The following is a 24992-nucleotide window of genomic DNA, read 5'->3' on the forward strand; positions in this document are numbered from 1 at the left end:
AGTGTCCAGTCCACCTATTGCATGTCTTTGTAATGTGGAAGGAAACCTGCGCACCATGAGGAAACCTACGCAAATGCAGGGAGGACATGCAGACTCCACATAGAAGGCACACCAGCCAGGAAGTGAACCAGAGAACCTCTTGCTGTGAAGCGACAATGAATGCTAACAGCTGCACCACTGCACTGCCCATATATATAAAGTTAGGAGCCTCTGCTGGTAAACAGCACTGGCTTTTCCTACGACTCTTCCGACAAGCCCACTGAGGACTGTATCAGAGCTCATTCCACAAGGGGGTTGCAGCAATCTTGGATAAACTTTACAGAGGTGTTCCAGCTGGTGAGCCTTGTGAGGCAAAGGCAAGTTGTTCTGCATATAGATTTGGCAAACATTACAAGCTGGACTTTCAGTCCGAGGCTTGGGGGATGGCATATTTTCTTCAGGGAATGTGATGTTCATTGTGTTTCACTGTTGCAGTCATGACTGTAGGGTTCTCCCCTGCTGGCAGGCAGTCCTCAGTCGGCCAGAATCCCAAAGTCTGGGTCTGGCGTCGGCTGCTCAGCCATGCTCCCTGATGTCAGAGCGCCAGGAGTATAAAGCTGGCAGCCGACGCCATGTTCTCCAGTCTTTCTGTCTTTTTTGCCGTGCAGTGATAGCAGTTCGCAAGTGCCGGTTGGCTGACTCCTGACAATTTTTTCTAAACGTACTTCAGTCCGAAGACTTTCTACTCCTACTCAAAGCTAAGTACCCCGTTGGGGAAACTTTTTTCTTGCTCCAGTCCGATGTCAGAAAAAGTTAATAATTGTATTTCATGTGGGAAGCAAATACCTCATAAGGATTTTCATTCTTACTGTATTCCTTGCTTAGGCCCTGACCACGACGTAGCTAGTTGTCGGTTTTGTGCCAGATTTAATCAACGTACTATTAAACGAAGGTACGATTTTGCATTTCATTACTTCGGTAGGCGTTTTAATTACAAAATGTCATCAGACATGCTTCCGGCTACCGGAGTTCACAAACGGCGCAAGGATAAAGACAGGCCTCCGAGGTCCAAATCAGACGATATTGTACAAGCAGAGCCAGCTTCAGGTTTGGCAGTCGTCAGTGAGGTGCTTTTGCAGCCCCTGTCGTCGGCCATTTCAGAACCGATGGCCGAAACGGACTCCCACAAGGAGCCAACAAGGCCTTTGAATACTTCAGTTGCAGGACCTTCGGACAATGCTCCTTCGGATGGGTCCGGAGCCGCTGTGCAGGTACCGGCTTCCGAAGGGGTTTTCAGGCCTACACAGCTTCTGATAAAGGCAAAGCCAAAGACAAAGGCAAAGACTCCTTCCAAATCAAAGACTACAGCCCGGGCCTCTTCTGATCCGGGACCCAAGTCTCAGAAACAGTTACTTAAGATGGCGGAGGACTTACTTACTATGATTAGGGGTTCACATCCCCCTCCAGACAAAAGGCCAAGGCAGGAATTGTATTGTGACTCCTGTGATCAGGCTTCTGTTTCTTCAGTTTCTTCTTCTGACCAGGATTATTCTTTCCCTCCCTATGAGGATTCTGATGCTGAGGAATCCATTCCTTCAGCTTTTCCTCCTGAGGATTTTTCTTTTGGGGAAACTTTACATGAAATGAGGGAACATTTTCACTGGGAAGGACAAGAGACTTAGAGATTTTCTTCTTCTTCCCCAACATAGACCCCTGGCTAGCCCTCCTGTTTTGGATATTGTGGATGATGCTTTTTCGGAGGCTAACTTAACTCCTGACTCTTTTCCTCCAGCTCCTGTTAAGCCAGACATATATTATAGGGTTCCTGATTCCCACCAGTTTTTATACAAGAATCCTACTGCTGATCCTGAAACCATTTCCCAGGGTCCTAAGGGGGTTAAGGCCGCTTCTGCTAAAAACCCCATTCCCACTGAGAAGGATTCCAAATCTTTAGAAAGATGGGGCAAAAAATGTACACTTCTGCAACTTTATCTATTAGGGCTTTAAACTGTCAGTTTCATATGCTGAAATACCAGCAATTTCTTTTGTCTGTTTTGAAACAAAAGCTAACTTCTATTTCTGCTTGTGCAGATGATAAGGAATTACACGACTTAATGCATGCCACTGAACAAGTAGAGAAGCATGGTTTACACTGTGGTTTTGATGCCTTGGAGGCTTCTTGTAGGGCTGCTGCCTCAGGCACAGTCATTAGAAGGCATGCTTGGTTAAAGGAACAAACTTGCCAGATCAAGTAAAAGCTAAGTTATTGGATGCTCCTGTTCAACATAATGTTTTGTTTGGATCAAAGGCTGAAGAGGTGATAAAGGAGATGGAGGACAAGGCAAAATCCATGCAAACGGTTAAGGATTTCTTACAAGTACAGCCACCCAGATTTAGTAGGAATTGGCCTACTAAAAATTGGTCCTTTCCCAAATCAGACAGGCCTCAGAGGGGTAGATACAGACGCTCCCGAGGAAGGCCTCAAACGCAAGCCTCTTAGAGACCAAGACAGTGGACTGCTTCCACCCCTAGGGGAGGAGAGGACAGGTCACAAGTTCATAGAAAACAGGCTCAATGACTCCCCCTGTTGGGCTGCAGGAATTTCTTGCCTGGAAGCCCCTCTCGGAGGAAAACTTTCTCTTTTTTACCTAAATTGGACTCATATAATCCAAGACAAGTGGGTTCTGGATGTGGTTTCAAGAGGTTACAAATTCCATTTTCATACCCTTCCAAGACTAAGCGGATGGCCAGATCTACCAAAACATCAATGGTTAGAGGCCTTAAACCAGGTGGAAGCCCTCTTGGCTATGAAAGCCATAGAACTGGTCCCACTTTCAGAAATGGGACAAGGTTTTTACTCAAGGCTCTTCCTAGTCCCCAGAAAGCAAAATTCATGGAGACCCATTCTGGATCTGTCAGTCTTGAACACTTTTCGCGAGATACCAAAATTCAAGATGCTTACTCTACAGCAGCTACTTCCAATGTTGACCAAAAATGCATGGATGGTAACTTTGGATTTAAAGGAGGCTTATTTACACATTCCCATCAGGCAGGAGTGCAGAAAATACCTCGGGTTCAAGGCCGGATCGAGGCACTATCAATTCTCTGCGCTGCCCTTTGGATTGTCTACTGCGCCCAGGGTCTTCACCAAATGCCTGGCTCCAGTAGTAGATTATTGCAGACTCAAGGGAATTCAAATTTACCCTCATCTGGACGACTGTCTTATTCAGGCAGATAGCAAGAATGTCTTACTCCAGCATCTAGAATTTGTTCAAAAACTTCTCAAGTTCCTGGGATTCACTGTAAACATAAAAAAGTCAAATTTGACACCCTCACAAAAGATAACTTTTCTGGGTGCTCTTCTAAACACAAAAACCCAGATGGCATTTTTGACATACGAAAAACAATTACAGCTGGCTTCAACTTTCAAAACCTTGGCATCATTAACTCAGCTATCTGCAAGGAAATTCCTGCAGGCTTTGGGTTACATGGCCTCCTGCATCCTTCTCATACCATATGCAAGACTACATATGAGGAAAATACAGTGGTACCTAAAAAGTGTATGGTCTCAGCATTGCCACAGTTTAGACATACAGATCACCATCCTGCCTTGTCTTCAAAAGGAATTCCTTTGGTGGTCCAAGGCATGTACTCAAAATAAAGGGAAGGCCTTCAGTCTGCCTCCAGCCAGTCAGTTACTAACCACGGAACGCCTTGGATTATGCATGGGGAGCCCATTTACAGGGCAACTGTCTGCAGGGCCTTTGGACAAAGGATCAGAGGCACCTGCATATCAATTTAAAGGAAATGTTAGCTGTTCAGAATGCTCTATTGGCCTTCAGGAATCTTCTACAACCAGGACAACTACTGATACGGACAGACAACACCACAGTTATGTGGTACATAAACAAGCAAGGGGGATCACATTCCTATCCCCTTTGCAGACTAGCCATGAATCTGTGGAACACAGCTCTAGCTTACAAACTGGACCTTCAAGCCCAGTTTCTACCAGGGAAGCAAAACATCCTGGCAGACAATCTGATCAGGAACCTGTCAGACCCACACGAATGGATGCTGGACACAGAAATATTCAAGATGATTACAGCAATCTGGGGATGTCCTCACATAGACCTCTTTGCATCCCACCTCAATCATCAACTACAGATATTTTGCACAAGGACATTCCACGAACTAGCTTGGAAAGTGGATGCACTATCATTCAGTTGGAGAAACCTCTCGGGGTATGCCTTCCTGCCTCTACCTCTTCTTCCACGGGTGTTATTAAAGATCAAACAGGACAAGCCCAAGATGATAATTTTGCTGGCCCCAAATTGGCCTCGACAGTTTTGTTACCCAACTCTGAAAAACCTTTCTCTGGAGCCCCCTTGGGTTTTACCTCAGACTCCGAACCTTCTGTCCCAACACCAGGGTCAAGTTCTGCACTCCCATGTCAAAACTCAGCCTGGCTGCCTGGTTAATCCAGGGTCTATGATTCATTCTCTTCTACCCAAGCAGGTTATGGATGTCATTTTAGAAGCCAGACGTCCTAGCACTAGAAAATCTTATGCAGGAAAATGGAAAAGATTTTGCACCTGGATGCAGGCTCAGGATTCGGATCCTCTTATTCCTAACATTCCTCTGATTTTACTTTATTTGACAGACCTCTTACATAAGGGTCTTTCTTTTTCTTCCATAAAGATACATGCCTCTGCTATTTCTGCTCATTATAATACAGACCCTCCAATCTTTTCCCACCAGCTCATGAGACAGTTTCTCAGAGGAGCTAAGAACTTAAGGCCCCCTGGATCTCCACCCATTCCTGCTTGGGATCTCAACTATGTTTTGGAAAAACTCACCTTACCTCCTTTTGAGCCTGCTGCCACATCTGACATCAAGTTTTTATCTTGGAAGACAGCCATTCTGTTAGCTCTGACCTCTGCCAGGAGAGTTTCAGAGTTGCAAGCTCTCATGGCTGTGGAACCTTATATTATTTTTCACCAAGACAGGGTGTCTTTAAGGACTAATCCTACTTTCATGCCTAAGGTGGTTTCCAAAGTGGCTTTAAATCAAACTATTCACTTGCCAACTTTTTTCCACACTCCTCAAAATAGGGGGGAAAGGATCTTGCATTCCTTGGATGTACACAGACAACTACGTTTTTACCTGGACAGAACCAAGGACATCAGGAAATCAGAGCAATTGTTTGTTTCTTATGCTTCAAGTTCCCAAGGTAAAGCCATTTCAAAACAGACCATTTCTAAATGGATTGCTCATGGAATCAGATTTTGTTATTCACACCATGGAAAGCAAATCCCAGGGAGTATAAGGACTCACTCTACCAGAGCTGCTGCCACTTCAGCTGCCTTCCTCAGGGGAGTTCCTACCAAAGACATTTTGGAAGCTGAAACTTGGAGTTCAGTGCATACTTTTTCTAAGCACTACAATCTGCCTCTCTACTCTAAGTGTAGGGCAGGCTTTGCTTCTGCAGTCTTGCAGGGCCTTTTAGCCTCCCCCTCTACTTTATGACCACCTCCCTTTTCTTCTGCTTTGGGATTCAACCCTACAGTCATGACTGCAACAGTAAAACACGATGAACAGAGTACAGTTGTGTACACTTACCATAAATGTAGATGTTCGAGTGTCTTCACTGTTGCAGTCTGGGTTACCCTCCCTCCTGTCCCCTCTTATTTTTTCTTCTTTTGTGTGGTTCCCTTCTTCACGCTTTTTCTGAGGTGTATTTGCAAAGGGCATGGGATTTTACTCATTTTGGAACTCCTGACATCTGCGGCAAGAAAAACTGGAGAACATGGCGTTGGCTGCCAGCTTTGTACTCCTGGTGCTCTGACGTCAAGGAGCATGGCTGAGCAGCTGACGCCGGACCCAGACTTTGGGATTCTGGCCGACCGAGGACTGCCTGCCGGCAGGGGAGAACCCTGCAGTCATGACTGCAACAGTGAAGACACTCGAACATCTACATTTATGGTAAGTGTACACAACTGTACTTTCTCCAGCTTCCAACCATTCTCATGCTCATAGATGTAGAGCTGACCAGTCTGTGTATAAAGTAAAGTCTGCAGGAACAGTAGTGAGGGTGAGGAATTCCTGTATTACTTCTGTCTCTGCAGTACCTTTTTTCGTCCATCCTCCTACTGTTTTTAGTTGCTGCTGGGTTTTTTCCCATCTCATTAGAGTTCTTTGGTTAGTACTGTAAGGCTGAAACTGTGTTGAGTAAGTGTTTTATTATTTATTTATTTGTTTGTTTATTGTTCATTTGCATTTGTTTTCTGGGATAGCCTGACTGGGCCATGCAAGACCCTTTTCAGTGGAGGCTTGTGAAGAAAAGTTCACCAATCAAGCTGAAAATAAAAATATAGGTTACAGTAAAATAGAAATTAAATTGTAAATGAAAACAATGACTAGAAAACACAAATATACCAACTGACTCATTTAAAAAAATAAAAAATGGATAAAATCAGTAAGTGAGAAAGAAACAGGATAGTGTTAAGATGAGGTGTATTGTTTGAGTAGAAGGTTGTGAAAAGATCTGACTATAGAAACCATTAGTGATAGGAATGCACACCTCTCAACTGTCCAGATTTTTACAGAATGTCCTGATTTTTGCCATATATTCTTAATCCTTTCCAGAGAAAATTTGTGGTTTTGTCGCAAATCACTGAGGATCGAAGTCACTAAATAATGAACAACATTTAAGTTGCAAGCTTCATATCCTTCACAATATGCATGTTAATAGAAAACCTGTTATTGCAGTAACTTCCTAAGTTTATAAGACTAATATGTAATAATTGATATGTACAATATTGATATTTGTCTGATGGTAGTAGGAAGGGAGTTCCAAGTTGTTCTGTTGTGTTATTATTGTGTTAGAGTGATAACACCCCAGTAAGGAAACCTCCATAAAAAACTTCTCCAAAGCCAACTTCATGCTACTCAAGTCAGAAATGACAAACATCATGACACCCATGCAGACGGGAACTGAAAGTTCGACTGATGGATCCTACACTAAGGCACTGTATGAGCACATCCACTCATGCATGAATTGTGCCATCCCAAATAGAACCAAGATGCTCTCCTCCAAAAAAAGGAAGCCATTCTGCTGGTCCCCTGCCATAAACAAACTTTACAACAAAAGGAAAAAAACTGTTACAGAAAAGAGTAAAATCCCAGGATGCAAAAAACTCCCTTACCAACCTCAGTAACAAACTGAGATCCCTCATAAAATCCTCCAAAGCCAGCTACAAAAATAAAATTGCCAGATTACAAAGACAACCACAAGGCATTCTATAACTATGTCAAGAATCTAAATGGCAATGCTCAGATCTGCTCTGAGTTACAACAGAATGGCATTAAATGTACTGATCCCAAGGATATTGCCAATATCCTGGCAGATCGAGTCAGTGCCAACTTCACCCCCCTCACCCCCTAAATGGCCCGTCTCAATTCTGGTAATAATGGCCACACGGGTAAAAAATTCACTCTCCAAAGCTAAGAATACAGCATCCATGGGACCAGATGACATCCCAGGCTGTGTACTACATGAACTACAAAATTAACTGGCACCTCACCTAAGTGTCATGTTTAATCATAGCCTCACCTCAGGATTCGTGCCCACTGAGTGCCACACAGCTACAGTTATCTCACTTTACAAGGGGGGATCCACCTTGGATCCCGGGAACTACCAGCCCATCAGTATGACAAGCCTGATCTGCAAGACCATGGAACGTATTATCATGGAACTTATAAACAAAGACATTGACAACCTTCAAACACTGGACCCCACCCAGTTTGGGTTCGTGAAGGGCCGATCTTGTTTCCTAAACCTGATTGACTTCTTCAAATCAGTCTCCAGAGCCATGGACGAGGGTAAGGCAGTCCACGCAGCCTATCTGGACCTCGCCAAGGCCTTTGACACCATCCCCCACTCTGGAATCATAGATAAACTTACTAAGCTGGGCATTAATCCCTACGTCACTCGATGGGTTGCCAACTGGCTTACTGACAGAACCCACACTGTAAAAGTAGCTGACTCCAAATCCAGCTCCAGACAAGTGACAAGTGGAGTACCTCAGGGTTCAGTCCTGGGACCTCTCTTGTTTGGCATCTACTTCTCTGAAGTACAGGCCAACACTAAGGGACTCTGGCTAACAAAGTTCGCAGATGACTGCAAACTGGGAGCCATTATTGAATCCCCAAATGATGTGGATACTCTACAAAAGGGCCTTACAGAAACAGATGATTGGTGCTAGAGCCATGGGCTCAAGCTCAATGCCAAGAAATGTATAGTTATCCCCTTTGGGAAAAAACATGTACCCGTGAATTACCACATAGGTGGCAGTACACTAAACACCGAAAGTGTGATAAGAGACTTAGGGACACAGGTGGACAGTGGTCTCACCTTCACTAACCACATCACCACAACAATCAGGAAATCCTTCTATGTGGCACACCTCATCACTAAAGGCTTTTCATCCAGAAAAAAAGGAGGTCATTGTCCCACTGTACTCATCCCTCATTAGACCCATTATAAAATACAATGCCCCATTTGGTATGTACCTCTCAAGACATCTGCAACAACTGGAAAGGCCGCAGAAATACCTCACTAAAAGAATCACAGGCCTAAGGCAGATGCTCTATGCTGACCGCCTTAAAAAACTCCATCTATACTCTGTCGCATATCATCTACTCAGAGGCGATCTCTGCTTAACATACAAGGCCATGTCAAACCCAGAGCTGTTGGACATGCTACACTTAAAGAAATCCCAATCCCTCAGAGCCACACACTCCAGGGATCTAAACCTTATCATCACAATAAACAAAACATGCTGGACGGATAGGTTCCTGACCCAGAGACTCCCCAGACTCTGGAACAGACTGGCCATACATGTCAAGCAGAGCGTCTCTTTGGCCCTCTTCAAAAGGAACCTTGATGATTGGATGGGAGAAAGGAAATTCACCCCGGGGATCACGTCAGTTGCCTTGCTAGACAGGGGTCCAGGGAAGTAAATATTGTGGGAAGAAATAGCCAGAGAATTGTTATGGCTAGGCTTATATTGGCCCTGGGGCCGATATCCTAGTACCAACCTATGAACCTATAAGGAAGGATGATATTTGTCTGTTGGTAGTAGGAATGGAGTTCCAGGTTGTCCTGGTGTGTCTTTGTGTTAGAGGGATGACACAACTGGTTTAAAGTTAAAGAAGGATGATATTTGTCTGATGGTAGTAGGGAGAGAGTTCCAGGTTGTTCTGTTGTGTTATTACTGTGTTAGTGGGATAACACACCTGGTATAAAGTTGTGGCTTTGTCACATGATGACAACCATGTCTGGGTCTTTTGTTTACCATGGGTATGATATAGAAAAGGATATTGCAGTAGTCTTTGGGAAGAATCTGCAGTAACTATTTGAACATTGGTAAAATGTGATCAGTAATTTAGGCATGTGATGATTGATTGTGTCTTGTGTACACTGTTTGTGACAAATTATCCACTCTCAGCAAGACTGAGATTAAATAAAATCATGTAAAAGGTGTTAAAGCAAGTTCTTGTGTAGTATTCACAGATTCTTTGCTATTTTAATATGTTGTTTTCTTTTTTCTTTTAAGGCACCAGGAATGCAGATTTCAGTGAGATACAAACTCAAAAGTCATCATGTGGGAAGTACTGTAAATCTAAATATGACAGCACTTTTATGAATAAGATGTTGATCACGAGACTAGATATGGTGCATACCAAAAGCAGACCCTTCTGCTGTGAGGAAAGAAATGAAGACAGTACCATGGGAAGTGAACGAGAAGTGCATAATTTGGAAATGCATAGAAGGAAAAGGCCACGTAAATGTGTCGACTGCAGCAACAATGTTAAATGTAATAGTGTCTTACCTGATCATTTAATTCAGAATATGAAAAGCCAAAATGATACTTTGGTAACGCCTGAGCAGATATTTGGTAAAGAGAAGCTGTATAAATGTGACACATGTAGCAACTGTTTTTCAAGTAAATATCGTTTAGCAGTACATCAGATTACCCACACAGGACAAAACCCTTATAAATGTACCACGTGTGACAAGAGTTTTACATGTAAAAGCAGTTTAACAATGCATCAGTATACTCACTTTGAGCAGAAGCCCTATATATGTGTCACATGTGGCAAGAGCTTTGCAACTAAAAAAAGTTTATCAATGCACCAGCTTGGCCATACGGGACACAAGCTATATAAATGTAGCACATGTGACAAGGGCTTTGCACAGAAGAGTACTTTAGTAGAACATCAACTAGTCCACACGGGTAAGAAACCATATAAATGTACCACGTGTGACAGGGGTTTTACACAGAAAGGAAGTCTGTTAAAACACCTGTCTATCCACACAGGGCAAAAACCTTATAAATGTAACATATGTGACAAGACATTTAGACAGAAAGGCACTATGATAAGCCATCAGGGTATCCACACTGGTCAGCAGCCATATAAGTGTACCACATGTGAAAAGCGTTTTACAGATAAGAGATATTTGGTAGCACATGAGAGTATTCATACTGGGCAAAAGCCGTATCGGTGTACCACATGTGACAAGGGTTTTACAAATAAGAGAAATTTGTCAGAACATCAAAGTAGGCATACCGGGATTAAACCCTATAAATGCACACTGTGCGACAAGAGTTTTATGTATCGCAGGACAATGATAAGTCATCAGAGTGACCACACGGGCCTGAGACCATATAAATGTACTGTATGTGACAAGGGTTTTACCGATAAGAGATGTCTTGCAGCACACCAGAGTACTCACACGGGACAGAAACCGTATCATTGCATGACATGTGACAAGGGCTTTGCAAATAAGAAAACTATGACACTGCATCAAGCTATCCACACTGGACAGAAACCGTACAAATGTGACACATGTGGCAAGAGTTTCACACAGAAAGGGAACATGCTGTGGCATCAGTTAGTGCATACCAGGCAGTTGCCTTATAAATGTGCCACATGTGGCAAAGGTTTTGCAATTAAGAAAAGTTTAGCAAAGCATCAGGCCATCCACAGTACAGAGAAACCCTTTAATTGTCTGATGTGTAATAAGGGATTTACAACTAAATATGGATTATCATTGCATCAAGTTATCCACACTGGAGAAAAACCTTACAAATGTACCAGTTGTGACAAGAATTTTGCAAATAAATCTAACATGATGCAACATCAATTAGTCCACTCGAGACAGAAACGATATAAATGTTTCACATGTGAAAAGGATTTCACTCATAAGAAAAGTTTGACATTGCATCAGGTTATACATAATGGAGTCCAACTTTAGCTCCAATCATAGAAGTATCTATGAAGATCCTGTAGAACATAACAAAGATGCTAAATGGATAGAAGAAGTTAAATAAAGAATAAGAGGTTTAAAGGTACAGGAAATTAAATGGGATGAAGTAACAGCCAGAGAGATTGAAACAAAGTTGAGAAAGGCCTCTAATTGGAAAACCCCAGGCCCAGAAGCAGTACCTATCTTTTGGCTGAAAGTAGTAACATCTTTGTGCGAAGATTTAGCCATGAGTAAGATCTATTTATATGCACACCCTAAACAGACACCAACCTGGTTAACAACAGGAAAAACAATGCTCCTACTTAAGAGTGAACCTGCAAGCTACCCTAAAAATTATAGACCAATAACTTGCCTTCCGACGACGTATAAACTACACATGGGAATTGATGCCAACAGAGTTTATAGTCATTTAAAACACTCATTTATGGCAGTAGAACAAAAATGCAATAAAAGAAAGTCATATGGAACAAAAGATCATTTGTTGTTAAATAAAGTCATAGTGGAGAACTGTAAGAAAAAGGGAAGAATCTAAGTATGGCATAGAGTGACTACAAAAAAGCATTTGATAGTATCCCACATTCATGTATAAAAGAATGCTTAAAAATGTATAAGATACATCCTGCACTGCTCGACTACATTACAGTGACCATAAAACAGTGGCAGACCACTTTATAATTAAGCCACAATAAAGGACAAATTATTATCCCTGGAATAAAAATTCAAAGGGGGATATTCCAGGGTGAATCTTTGTCACCACTGCTGTTCTGCCTTTCCCCTAACCCTTTAAGCTGTTTACTTAACAGCTTAGGCCATGGCTATAATCCTGCTCTAGAAAACAACAAAGTGTAAAGACTTTTCATCTTATCTTTGTCAATGATTTAAAACTGTATAGCTCATCAGATGAAGAACTGAAAGCACAACTGCAAGTTGTCAAAACTTTTTCAGATGATGTAAGAATGTCATTTTGTCTTGATAAATGTGCAAAAGCAACCTTTAAAGCAGGAAAACTGCAGCACCAGGAAAACATAAGTTTGGGACAAGAATGTGACATAAAAGAACTTGAACAACAAGGAGTGTATAAATATTCAGGAACTGATGAAGAATTAACAATAAAACATGAAATGCGAATAAAACTTAGGAAAGAATACTTCAGAAGACTTAAATTAATCCTGAAAACAGCACTGACATCTCGGAACAAAATCCATGCTATAAATCAGTTTACTCTTCTTGTCCTAAATTACAGTTTTGGAGTGATTGACTGGCCCCAAAGCGTGTTGGATAGATTAGATAGAAAAACAAGGATACTTCATGCTCACCAAATAAAATCAGTGATACCAGGATTATCTATTCCCAGTTCTGAAGGAGGGAAAGGCCTCCTTGAAATTGATTACATGTATAGATCTGTAGTTGTGGGACTCCACACATATCTGCTGACCTCACAAGACCCAATGCACTGAAAGTTTTGAAACATGAGGAGAATAAATGTAAGATGACTTCTCTGCTTACCCTAGCAGAAGCATATCGGCGTCAAGCAGGAATGGAAATCAAACCAGAAGTAGATAAAAATCAGGCAGCAACTGAATGTGCCAAAAAACAAAAGAAAGAATATAAGGTGAAGGACCAGGTGAGAAGGCAAGAAATGTGGAAAAACATAAGTATAGTTGCAAGTATAGAAAACTTCTGGAAGAACCTCATGTTGATCAGGAACAAACACAGGAATGGTTAAGGAGAGGCAAATTCAAACCAAGAGATGAAAGGATAATATTGGCAGCCCAAGACAATGGGCTGCATACATGTTGGTTTACAAAGTCCATTGCAAATGTGGGAGAAAGACAAATGTAGATTTTGTAAAACCGAATTGGAAACAGTCACACACCTCATTGCTGGTTGTGACATACTAATGGCAGAAGGACTGTATACTGAAAGGCATAATAATGTGGCAAGACTGTTGCAATGGGGATTGTGCAAACATTACGGTACTGAAGTGGCTGAAAACAGTGGAAATATGAGCCACAAAGCATCACAGAAAATGAAGAAGTCTACATCTAGACAGGGGTCCAGAGAAGTAAATATTGTGGGAAGAAATATCCAGGGAATTGTTATGGTTAGGCTTGCATAGGCCCTAGGGCTGATAGCCTGATACCAACCTATGAACATGGGTTCACCCATTACCAACAGTTCAAAAGATAGAGGCTAGAAAACTGGATATAGTGGTCCAAGAAAAGAAGGCAAAAGTAGTATTGCTCATTGAAATTGTCATACCCAGTGACTACAGTATCTTGTGTACAGAAAGACACAAAGTCATTAAATATCAGGATTTGCAGGCAGAAATGAGAGCAATGTGGAAGAAAGATACCCAGACAGTTCCATGGTAGTAGGAGCAGTAGGTCTTATAAAAAAGAGTTTACAATCTTATTTAGATATGTTAGCAGTCCATGTAACTCCGTATGAATTGCAGGAGGAGTCATTACTGGGCACATTGTGGGTGCTGCGAAGAGCACTACTGGGTGACATCAAAGAGTGAAACAATACTAATTTCATGAACTGTAATCGTACTTTGACTTAGGAATGGGGTCCATTCCCATCACGGTATTAAAAACCCAAAAGATTTGGAGAAATTCAAGAGAGTCCAACTTTTTCAGATGATATAAGAATGTAATTTGTGTTAATTAATACAACAGCTTTATGAAAAACATTATGTAGACCAAGAAACCTTGGCTTGTTTAGAAAAAGAAGCAACTGAGGAAGTGTGAAACTATAAAGAACAAAATCTTGATACTTTTGAAAGCTAAAAAAAAGAAATATGGACATGTGAAAGAAAGAGAGATATGATATGGTGCAATATTTATGCAAAGGAGAAAGCCAAATTAATAAAAACAAAAAAGGCAGCCCCGAAGATATTTGAGGAGAAATACCAGCAAAGGCATCCAGACATGGAAAATTTCACAATAAAAAAATAAGATCACAAAGAGGGAATGTAGAACAGAAGATCAGTAAATTAGAAGTAAAAAAAAATAGAAGTTGAAGTTATGGAGTGCCTGCGAAGTGCAGGATTTAGTGTAGAAATTCTAACACAGGTTACATCACAGCATGTTGGAACGAGTCCCCAAAGTAAGGAGAAACAGGAGGATCAGGAGACATCTGAAGAAGAAATATGGACATGGACATGGGGAAAAAAAAAGAGATTTAACATGGTGTAATATTTATACAAAGGAGAAAGCAAAACCAATCAATACAAAAAAAGCAGCACCAAAGATATTTGAATAGAAATATAAACAAATGTTTCCAGACATGGAAAATTTTACAATACAAAAATAAGAAAACAAAGAGGATTAGTAACGGAGAAGTTAAAGAAATAGAAACTGAGGTTATGGACTTGCTGTAAAGTAAAGGATTTAGTGTAGAAAATCTAACTCAGAAAACATCACAGCAGGATAGAGCAATGGATCCCCAAATTAAGGTGAAACCACTGGAACAGGAAACATCTGATCAATTGCCAGATGAAGATACTATGGAGCCTTCCACAGCAAACCAGTATAAACATTCAGATGGATTTGCACAGCAAGAGGAGAAACAGGAAACTCTGGCAACTATGACACAGCCATTGTTGTGGGGGTGATAGGCTAGTGAGTTCCCATATGAAATAGCAATGGATGACCCAGGATGAAACTGAAGATAGTATGGCACAGGAAGATGCTGTGGAACTATCTACAAAATGCCCACAGGAAATGGAGAACAAAGAATGTGCCCTCAGCCTAGAAGAAAATGACCTAAGAGAAGAGTTGCTTCATTTAATAGAGATGGACTACAGAAAGTCAACAAAATTCAAAAAGTTAGAAGTTTGGTAAAACAAATGAACACAGTAGGACTGTACACAGAGATTCATGTGATGTAACAGAAGTAAACAGGATATATTGTTGTGCAGCTAAATTAATAAAAGATAAAGTCTTGCCACAAAAGCACAGGGTAGTAAGGGAAAGGAAGGGGAGAAATCGAATGTCATCATGGAAGTATCGAATAGAAGAAACAATAAAGCAGTTAAGACAAGAAGTGTCACTGTTTGTTAGAGTATATAAGAGAGAACAGATTAAAAAAATACTCAGAAAGATAGATGTGATAAAAGCAATGCACAGAGTCAGAACAGATCAGGATATATTATGCATTATTACAAATAATAAACTAAAAATATCAGCACAGGCAGAAAAACTTAGAAGATACACCATAAAGGAAAAGTACAAAATAAGCAATGTATTGATAACCCAAAAATGTTTTATAGACAATTGGAAAACAAGGCAAAAGGAATTGAAATGCCACCAAAAACGAAGAAATAGATAAATTTTGAAGAAATATCTATGAAGACCTTGTGGAACTTAAAGATACTAAATAGATAGAAGAAGTAAAAGAAATAATGTTCTTCCGGCTTTTCCTGGTTAGGGGTCGCCACAGCAGAAGTCCAGTCCGCTAATGATTGGCAGTAGATTTTTTTACGGGTGCTGAGGTGCCAGCTCGATGCCCAACCTTCAGCGAAGGCATGCCCATTCTATGCATGTCTTTCGAATGACACTCGGCCGCGAAGGACATGCAGACTCCACACAGAAGGCACTCCAGCTGAGAATCGAAAGGGAAAACCTCTTGCTGTAAGGCAACAATGCTACTGCTGCACCACCGCGGCTTAAGTAAAAGAAAAAATAAGAAGTTCAAATGTACAGGATATGAAATGGGATAAAGTAACAGCCATAGAAATTGAAACAAAGTTAAGAAAAGCCTTTAACTGAAAAACCCCAGGCCCAGATGCAGTACCTAACTCCTAGTTAAAAGTATTAACATTTTTACATGATCATTTAGCCATGAATAAGAAGTATTTATAAGTGTACCCCGAATAATAATAAAGGAAGTAGAAGTAAGCTGAACAGACACCAGCCCAACTAACAACAGGAAAAACAATACTCCTACTTAGGAGCGAATCTGCAAGTTATCCTAAAAATCCTGTCATGGCATTAAAAACCCAAAAGACTTGGAGAAATAAAAAAAGAGTCCAAATCTAAGTATGGCATGGATAGACCACCAAAAAAAAAAAAAAAAATGACAGTATCCCATATTCATGTACAAAAATGTGCTTAAGATTTAGTTATTTAACATTTGTTTTTCCTGGGAAAGTCTAACTGAGAAAACCCATTTTAGCGGAGGTCTGGGGAGAAATGCTGCAGATGCTTGTCTTTGGAATGTGGGAGGAAACCGGAGCACCCAGTAGAAACCCACGCAAACACAGGGAGGACATGTAGAGTCTGCACATAAGGCACCCAGCCAAGAATCGATCAAACTGGACAACCTCTTGCTGTGATGCAGCAGTGCTAACTGCTGCACCACTGCATGTAACATACACGCTAGACTGATCGATTACCTTACAGTGACCACACAACTGTGGCAAACCACTTTGCAGTTAAGCCATGATAAAGGACAAATTATTCTCCCAGGGATAAAAATTCAAAGGGGTATATTCCAGGGGGACTCTGTCACCGCTGCTCTTTTGTTTGCCCTTAACCCATTAAGTTGTATACATAACAGATTAGGTCATTGCTGCAATTTGGTTCCTAGAAAACAAAGTGTAAAGACTTCTCATCTTTTTTGTAGATGAAGTAAAACTGTATAGTTCATCAGATTAACTGAAAGCACAACTGTAAGTGGTCAAAACTTTTTCAGATGATATAAGAATGTCATTTGGTCTTGATAAATGTGCAGAAGCAACTTTTAAAGCAGGAAAGCTGCAGCACCAAGAACATTTTTATTTATTTATTTATTTAACATTTGTTTACCAGGAAAGTCCAAATGGACACAGGTCCTTTTTCAGCAGAGGCCCAGGGACAAAAGCTCCATGAGTAACAGTAAATTTTCATGCACACATTACAATAATCAATAAAGTATAAAGTAAACAAAATGTAGTATACATAAGAACATACAAATTTGTCTGTGCTAATGTAATTTTGGCCATTGTGGTCAGGAACCTTTTGTGCCTATATAGACTTCCAAGTTTTTATAGTTAGGGAGACATGCAAGTCAAATTTTAGGGTATTGTCTATTTCCACTCCATGAAGCTTTGTATGGATTGTTGGGGAGATCACAGTATTGTCTTTGGCTATTATGTTAAATGTTGGGCATAAAATAGATGTCTTGTTAGGTTGGAAGAGTAATAATTTAGTTTTGTTTGCGTTCAGGATTAGATGGGCATTGGCTAACCATGTTTCAGCAGAATTGAAGGATTCCTGTGTTTGAGAATGAAGAGTTGATAGAGAAGTGTCAACACAGATAAGTGTTGAAGCATCTGCAGACAGTATTATAGAACCATGTGCAGTAGGTGTGTGTAGATTATTAGTCACAGATAAGGGTTGAATCATCTGCAGACTGTACTATAGAACCATGTGGAGTAGCTGTGTGTAGATTATTAGTCACAGATAAGTGTTGAATCATCTGCAGACTGTATTATAGAACCATGTGGAGTAGGTATGTGTAGATTATTAGTCACAGATAAGTGTTGAATCATCTGCAGACTGTATTATAGAACCATGTGGAGTAGGTGTGTGTAGATTATTAGTAAAGAGGGAGAAAATGAGAGGGTCCGAGATAGATCTTTGGGGGAGACCAATGGATAAAGGACGGTGTGGAGATGGCCACCCTGCCATAGAACAGATTTTTGACGGCCAGATAAATAGTTATGAAACCATGCTGTGGCATATGGTGAGAAGGATAGTTCAGTTAGTACATCTATTAGTTTGGAATGGGAGACCATATCAAAAGCTTTTGATAGGTCTAGAAAGATGGCAGATACAAAGTTGTTGTTATTCCTGTGATGGTTTACAGTGAAGGATAAGAGAGCCGTAGTGGTACTATGTGATGGGCGAAACCCATGCTGAGTGTTTGCGAGAAGGTTATTTGTTAGTATGAATTTCATGACCTGGAGATGAATACACTTTTCGAGTAACTTAGAAAGAGGTGAAAGAATAGCAACTGGCCGATAGTTTGTCAGTTCTGTGGAAGGTCCCCCTTTATGAAGTGGGATTACATGGGAAATTTTCCACAGTTGAGGGACCTTGTTTTCGAGAATGAATCTGTTTATAAGGATTGGTACTGGAAAGGCTATAGATTCAGCTGCAGTTTTGAGGTATCACTGGGTAAGTTATCTACGGCAAGTGTAGTAGGTTTTAGTTTCTGTAGTATTTTTTTTTATAGTGGCTAAAGGAACTGGGGAGAAAGAGAATGAGGCATTGCTAGTTGTAGACTTGGCTGGTTTGGTATCAGGAGTAGAGGTTTGCTGTTTGGAAAGTCAATTATAGATTCGGTAAAATGTTTGTTAAAAACGGTAGCCATGCTGTCAGAATTGTTGTGGATGTTTGGCGTTGGTGTAGATTTTCCTGGGAGAAGGATTGAGTTTATAGCCGGACAGATTTTTTGAGGGTTTTTTTGATATGTGTTTTGAATGTTATGATAGAAATTTATTTTATCCTGTTTTATTTGCTTTTTTTTGTTTTCAGAAGGGCCCCTGTGTCTCTGCTTAGCCAGGGGGCATAGTTTGATTTTACTCTGATGGTTCTAACAGGCATGTGCATTTAATATATCTGAGAAAGATTTATTAAAGTGGTTCACTGCATCATCTAGGTCAAGGTACTTGAGTGGAGTCCAATTGCACCTTTGTAGGTCAGCTAGGAAGTTGTCAGTATTAAAGTTCTGTCTTTTTCTCAGTTGTTTAAACATAGGTTTTGGTGGGAATGTGTATTGTTGTATAAGAAATGTGGGTAGGTGGTCACTCAAACCATCAGGAAGGCGACCTGATTGTAATGAGTGAGAGGAGTTACTTAATAATATCCAATCCAAGGTGGATTGTACCATCAGGAAGGCAATCTGATTGTAATGAGTGAGAGGAGTTATTTAATAATATCCAATCCAAGGTGGATTGTACCACCAGGAAGGCAACCTGATTGGAATGAGTGAGAGGAGTTATTTAATAATATCCAATCAAAGGTGGATTGTACCACCAGGAAGGCAACCTGATTGGAATGAGTGAGAGGAGTTATTTAATAATATCCAATCCAAGGTGGATTGTACCATCAGGAAGGCACCCTGATTGGAATGAGTGAGAGGAGTTATTTAATACTATCCAATCCAAGGTGGATTGTACCACCAGGAAGGCACCCTGATTGGAATGAGTGAGAGGAGTTATTTAATAATATCCAGTCCGAGGTGGATTGTACCATCAGGAAGGCGACCTGATTGGAATGAGTGAGAGGAGTTATTTAATAATATCCAATCCAAGGTGGATTGTACCACCAGGAAGGCACCCTGATTGGAATGAGTGAGAGGAGTTATTTAATAATATCCAGTTCAAGGTGGATTGTACCATCAGGAAGGCACCCTGACTGGAATGAGTGAGAGGAGTTATTTAATAATATCCAGTCCAAGGTGGATTGTACCATCAGGAAGGCACCCTGACTGGAATGAGTGAGAGGAGTTATTTAATAATATCCAGTCCAAGGTGGATTGTTTTTTACTAGCTTTATCTATTCGGGTAGGTTCTTGAATAGCTTGTGTAAAACCATGCAAGTTTATGCGATGGATGGGGTGATCTGTATCACATGCAAACCAGTCTAAATTAAAATCACCCAGTATGAATGTCTCCTGACTAAAAGTACTACTTGCCCAGTGCAGTAGACATTCTATAACTGGGAGGTGGGATATAGCAGCCTATTATATTAGGTATTTTTCTTGAATTTATGGTTAGTATGGTATAGATGATTTCTGCACTGTCCAGTTGTGGGGTTTTGCATTAAAGGAAAGTTAAAGTGAGACGGTCTTTAAAGAGGACAGCAACTCCACCTACTCTTTTGCTGAGTCTATTCACCCGTAGTATGGAGTAACCTGGGGGTAGTATTTCAATATCTTTTGTACTTGGTTTTAAACATGTTTCAGTGTTTAGGACTATGTCTGGGGAGCATGTAGCTAGAGTGGCATGGAGGATGTCCAATTTGTTGGCTATACTTCTAATATTAATGTTCATTAGCATAGGTTCATAGGTTCATAGGTTCATACTAGGCTATCTGCCCAAGGGCATTTATAAGCCTAGCCCATAGTTATTTGGCTTTCGCCACCCCTTTAGTTTGAATAAAACTATGCCTATTATTTTGCTGTGCCTCTGTCAAGCAGTGACACTGAAGTAATCCATGGGGTATATCTGCGATCCCCCATCCATTGGTCAAGATTCCTCTTGAACAAGGCCAGCGAGGTGCTCTGCCTCACATGTACCGGGATTTTGTTCCACAGCATAGGGAGTCTCTGGGTGATGAATCTGTCCCTCCAGCATGTTCTATTAATAACCGTGTCAAGGTTTAAGTCTCCGCCCTTGTGGTTCTGAGGGATCTAGATTTTTGAGGTGAAGCATATTCATCAAATCAGGGTTTGACATGGCCTTATATGTCAGGCACAGGTCACCTCTGAGCAAGCGGTATGAGACTGAATAGAGCTGGAGTTCTTTCAGTCGGGCAGCATAAGACATATTTTTGAGACCCTTTATCCTTTTGGTGAGGAACTTTTGGGGCCTTTCCAGCTGCTGCAGGTGTCTGGTCAGATACATTCTGAATGGGGCATTGTACTCAATCATAGGTCTAATGAGTGATGAGTACAGGGGCGATGACCTCCCTTGATCTAGATGTGAATCCCTTCATGATCAGGTGGGCAATGTAGAAGGTTTTCCTAACTACTTTAGCAACATGAGTGTCAAATGAAAGGCTACTGTCAACCTGGGTCCCCAGATCCCTGATGACTTCTTCTGTGCTCAGTGGATTGCCACCTATATGGTAGCTAGGGGTAACCTTGTTTTTCCCGAAGGGTATGACTATGCATTTCTTGGCATTTAACTTTAGGCCATGGCTCTGGCACCAGTTATCCGTTTCTGTGAGGCCCTTCTGAAGGATATCTGTGTCAGATGTGTTTTCGACTATGGCCCAGTTTGCAGTCATCTGCAAACTTTGTCAGCCATAACCCTCCTGTGTTTGCTTGTACTTCAGAAAAGTAGATGCCGAACAAGAGTGGACCCAGGACTGAGCCCTGTGGGACACCACTTGTGACAGGCTTTGAGTCTGACATGGCTCCAGCAACTCTGACCCTGTGGGTTCTGTCACTTAGCCAGTTTGCAACCCATCTTGTGATGTATGGGTTTACATTCAAGCTGATGAGTTTTTGATGATACCTGAGTGGGGTATTGTGTCGAAGGCCTTTGCCAGGTCAAGGTAGGCTGTATGGACTGCCTTTCCCTCATCAATGGCCTTGGTGACTGTCTCAAAAAGTCAACCAAGTTTAAAAGGCATGATCTGCCTTTGACAAAGCCAAACTGGGTTGGATCCAAAGTCTGCAAGTTCCCTATGTCTTTATTTATGAGTTCCATTATGATCCTCTCCATGGCTTTGCAGATAAGGCTTGTCAAGCTAATGGGACGGTAATTTCCAGGGTCGGTGGAGGCACCGCCCTTGTGAAGTGGGACCACAGTCGCCATGCGCCACTCCTTGGGTACGTATCCTGAGGTGAGGCTAAGATTAAACAGCTGTCCTAACTGCGGGTTTAATTCCTCATTGAGTTCATGGAGCACACAGCCGGGGACACCATCCGGTCCCATGGATGCTGTGTTTTTTGCTTTGGAGAGAGCAGTTCTAACCTGGGCGTTGGAGATGTTTGGGGGGCTACAATCCTCTGGTATAGATATCTCTCCTTTTGGGGGGGAGGGGAGAAGTTTGCACTGAACCTGTCAGCCAGTATGTTGGCAATGTGTGTAGGTTCAGTAATCTTCACATCATTTTGAACTAATTCTGAGCATATCTGGGAGTTTCCTCCTAGGTTTCTAACATAGCTAAAGAAGGCCTTATAATTGTCTTTTGAATCCTTGGCGATTTTTCTCTCAAAATTTGCCTTGGATGATTTTATGAGAGCTCTTAGTTTTTTACTTATAATGATCAAAGGTGTCTTACCTTTCAAGGATTTTGCTCTATCTTGTAGTAGCTTCCTCCTTTTGTTGTAGAGCTTGTTTATGGCTGGGGTCCACCAGACTGGACGCTTGCCTTTGGTACAAAGAGTCTTAGTTTTGTTTGGGATTGCCTGATCCATGCAGTCCTGTAGGTGCTGGTAGAAGGCATTTGTAAGTGATTCAGCGGTTTGAGTAATGTTTACCACTGGCTCAGGGGCCTTAAAGGAGACCACACTAGTTTTTAGAAGTGTGAAGTCGGCTTTTGAGAAGTTTTTCACTGTGGTCTTTTTTATTTCAGGTGGGGGCGGGATGAGGACCTCCAGCGAGATTAGTTTATGATCTGATCTCACCAGTGAGGGGTATACTTCGGTGTTGAACATTGTGATCCCATGTTCGTGATGATGAGATCAAGTATGTTTTCTCCTCTTGTGGGGATGGTGACTAGTTGTTCCATGGCATTTGAGTTTATGAACTCCAGGAACCTTTGGGCTAGAGTGTTTGAGCTTGAGTAGTGTTCCCAGTCTATATTAGGGTAGTTGAAGTCACCTAGTATGATGGTGTTTGGAGATACATTTATCCCCTCCATTGTTTTCAGGAAGGCCATGTGAGGTTCCTGAGTTTGAGAGGGTGGCCTGTAACATGCTACAAATTGCAGAGCAGTCTTGCCTATGGTTAATTGCACCTAGATGGTCTCCGATGAATCGTGCGTTGCCACCAACCTTGAGGTGTGGGTGTCCTTTATGAATATGGACACCCCCCCTCTTTTCTTGGTGTTGTCCGGATTTTGGGGCCGGAACGCATGATATGAGGTGAAACCTGCTAGTGCTGGGGTGCTCTCAGGAGCCTTGAACCAGGTTTCTGTCACACACAGACATCGATGTTCTCCATACTGAGAAAGGCCTCGAGTGCGTGCATCTTGAGATTGAGACTTCTGGCATTGAGCAGCATTACCCTTAGTTTTTTTACTTTTTTGTGTTCTAGGGTGGTAGGTTTAGAATTTGAGCCTTGCCTAAAAAAAGGCACTATGCGGGTGGCAAGAGCCTTTGCCAATATCCGGAAGCCTAGGGGTGACAGGTGCAAGCCGTCCCTTGTGAAGCAGCGTGGCTTGTCCAGCATGTCATCCCAGGCAGACAGACATTGGATCCCCTTTGAATGACACCAGAATTTAAGCCAATTATTAAAGCTGATCATCTTATCACTGTATTGTGGCATCATTCTAGGTGAAGGTAGGATACTGCTCAAGGTCAGGGTCATACCTGCCTGGGCTACATAATCAGAGAGCTCCTCAATGTCTCTTTTCATGTAGTCCAAGGAGGTGCGTCTCAGGTCGTTGACACCAGCGTGGACAATGACTGAGTCGTACTTGTACCTGCTGTTGAGAGACCTGAGTGCTTGTGTTATGTGGCGGATTCTAGCGCCCGACAGGCAGCTTACTGTGACCTTCTCCTTACTCAGTCTGGTGAGCGGGACGTCAGTGTGTCTGACTATGGAGTCACCTATGACAAGTATGTTTGGTGTTGTATTTGGCCTTAAGGGCAGTGACTGCTTTGCACACTGATTTTGTTGTTTATGTGTTGTTTGTGTGGTGTATTGAGTTTGCAGTTGCTTGGGTGTCTGCTTTGGAGGCCTCTGCTGTTTAGGTAAATTTTTACTCAGAGCCTCCAAGTATGTCTTAGTGTGTTTATGTGTTTGATTCAGTGGTGTGGTTGAGTTATGTGAGACTGGTATTGTGGTGTGTGTAGTTGCCTTCTCCTCCTGCCTGGTCTTGCCAGTCCTGAGTTGAGAGAGCTCAGCCTCCAGTCTGGCTAAATAGCTGCATCTCTCACAAGTGTTAGTGTTACATGGGAGGAGGAGATGGTTGTCCGTGTACATGAGGCAATTGTAACATTGTCTCAGAATTCCCAGATTCACCAAATGGGCAGGAGAGGACGCCAGCAACTGACCCTTCGACATGCTAGAAAGAATTATGAGTTGGTATGAGACAGAAAAGTAGTGGGCTTAGCAGGGAAGTGGGCACTCCTGGGGGTTTTGCTAGTGAGAGATTTGTATAATATAGGAGTGCTTGACCTGCAAAGAGAATGCTTATAAGACAAGGGATATGCTTATAAGACAAGTGCTGAGCTTTTTGAGAAGAAAAAGCTATTGGGAACAAGTGCTGCACTTTTTAGTGTAGGTGTAAACTGTTTAGGTTCCTAACAGAGCAGTTCTAAGGGAAAATTTGAAGAACAGACTTTCTGGAGCCAGAAAGAGTTTAACCTTGTTTAACCGGCGCTGCCCGATGCTGCTCTAGTGGCAACTCCGCACTAAATCGCGCTAAAGCACGTCAAAGCGTGCTTGATAGCAGGGGCTGGAAAGAAGCAGGAATAGACCCAAAAGGGAGAATAAAACTACAGTTTCAAGTCAGTAACCACCTCTACGGGGGGCAGGGAAGCTGCTCAATGTTAGTCACTGCCACTGATGAACAGAGAGACCCTCCTTCAGCCCAAGCAAAAATGGCCTCACAGAAACTTTCAAACAGTTCAGGAACAGCAAGCCTGTAACTGAACTTTTTTAACTCTCAGAAAAGTGGGAAAAGAGCAAGATTTTTTTTTTGTTTGTTTTTTACAGAGATAGCAGAGGTTCACAAGTAATATCAAGTTATAACAGTGCAGTAAATGACCCCACACAAGAGTGCTAGGT

At 41.8% G+C, this 24992-nt stretch overlaps 1 protein-coding gene across 1 annotated transcript in view; it reads left to right on the forward strand.

Annotated features, from left to right (window-relative positions):
• Positions 1-11594, forward strand: part of LOC122807599 (zinc finger protein 260-like) — a 53427-nt gene extending 41833 nt beyond the window's left edge. The window contains exon 3 of the mRNA XM_044078509.1: positions 9597-11594. Coding sequence (XP_043934444.1) covers positions 9597-11299 — 1703 coding nt within the window. The 3' untranslated portion in view covers positions 11300-11594. The remainder of the gene's footprint in view (positions 1-9596) is intronic.
• Positions 11595-24992: the final 13398 nt, after the last annotated feature.

Source organism: Protopterus annectens, chromosome 7.part1 (assembly GCF_019279795.1).
Source record: "Protopterus annectens isolate FY-2018-M chromosome 7.part1, PAN1.0, whole genome shotgun sequence".
Lineage (NCBI taxonomy): Eukaryota > Metazoa > Chordata > Ceratodontiformes > Protopteridae > Protopterus > Protopterus annectens.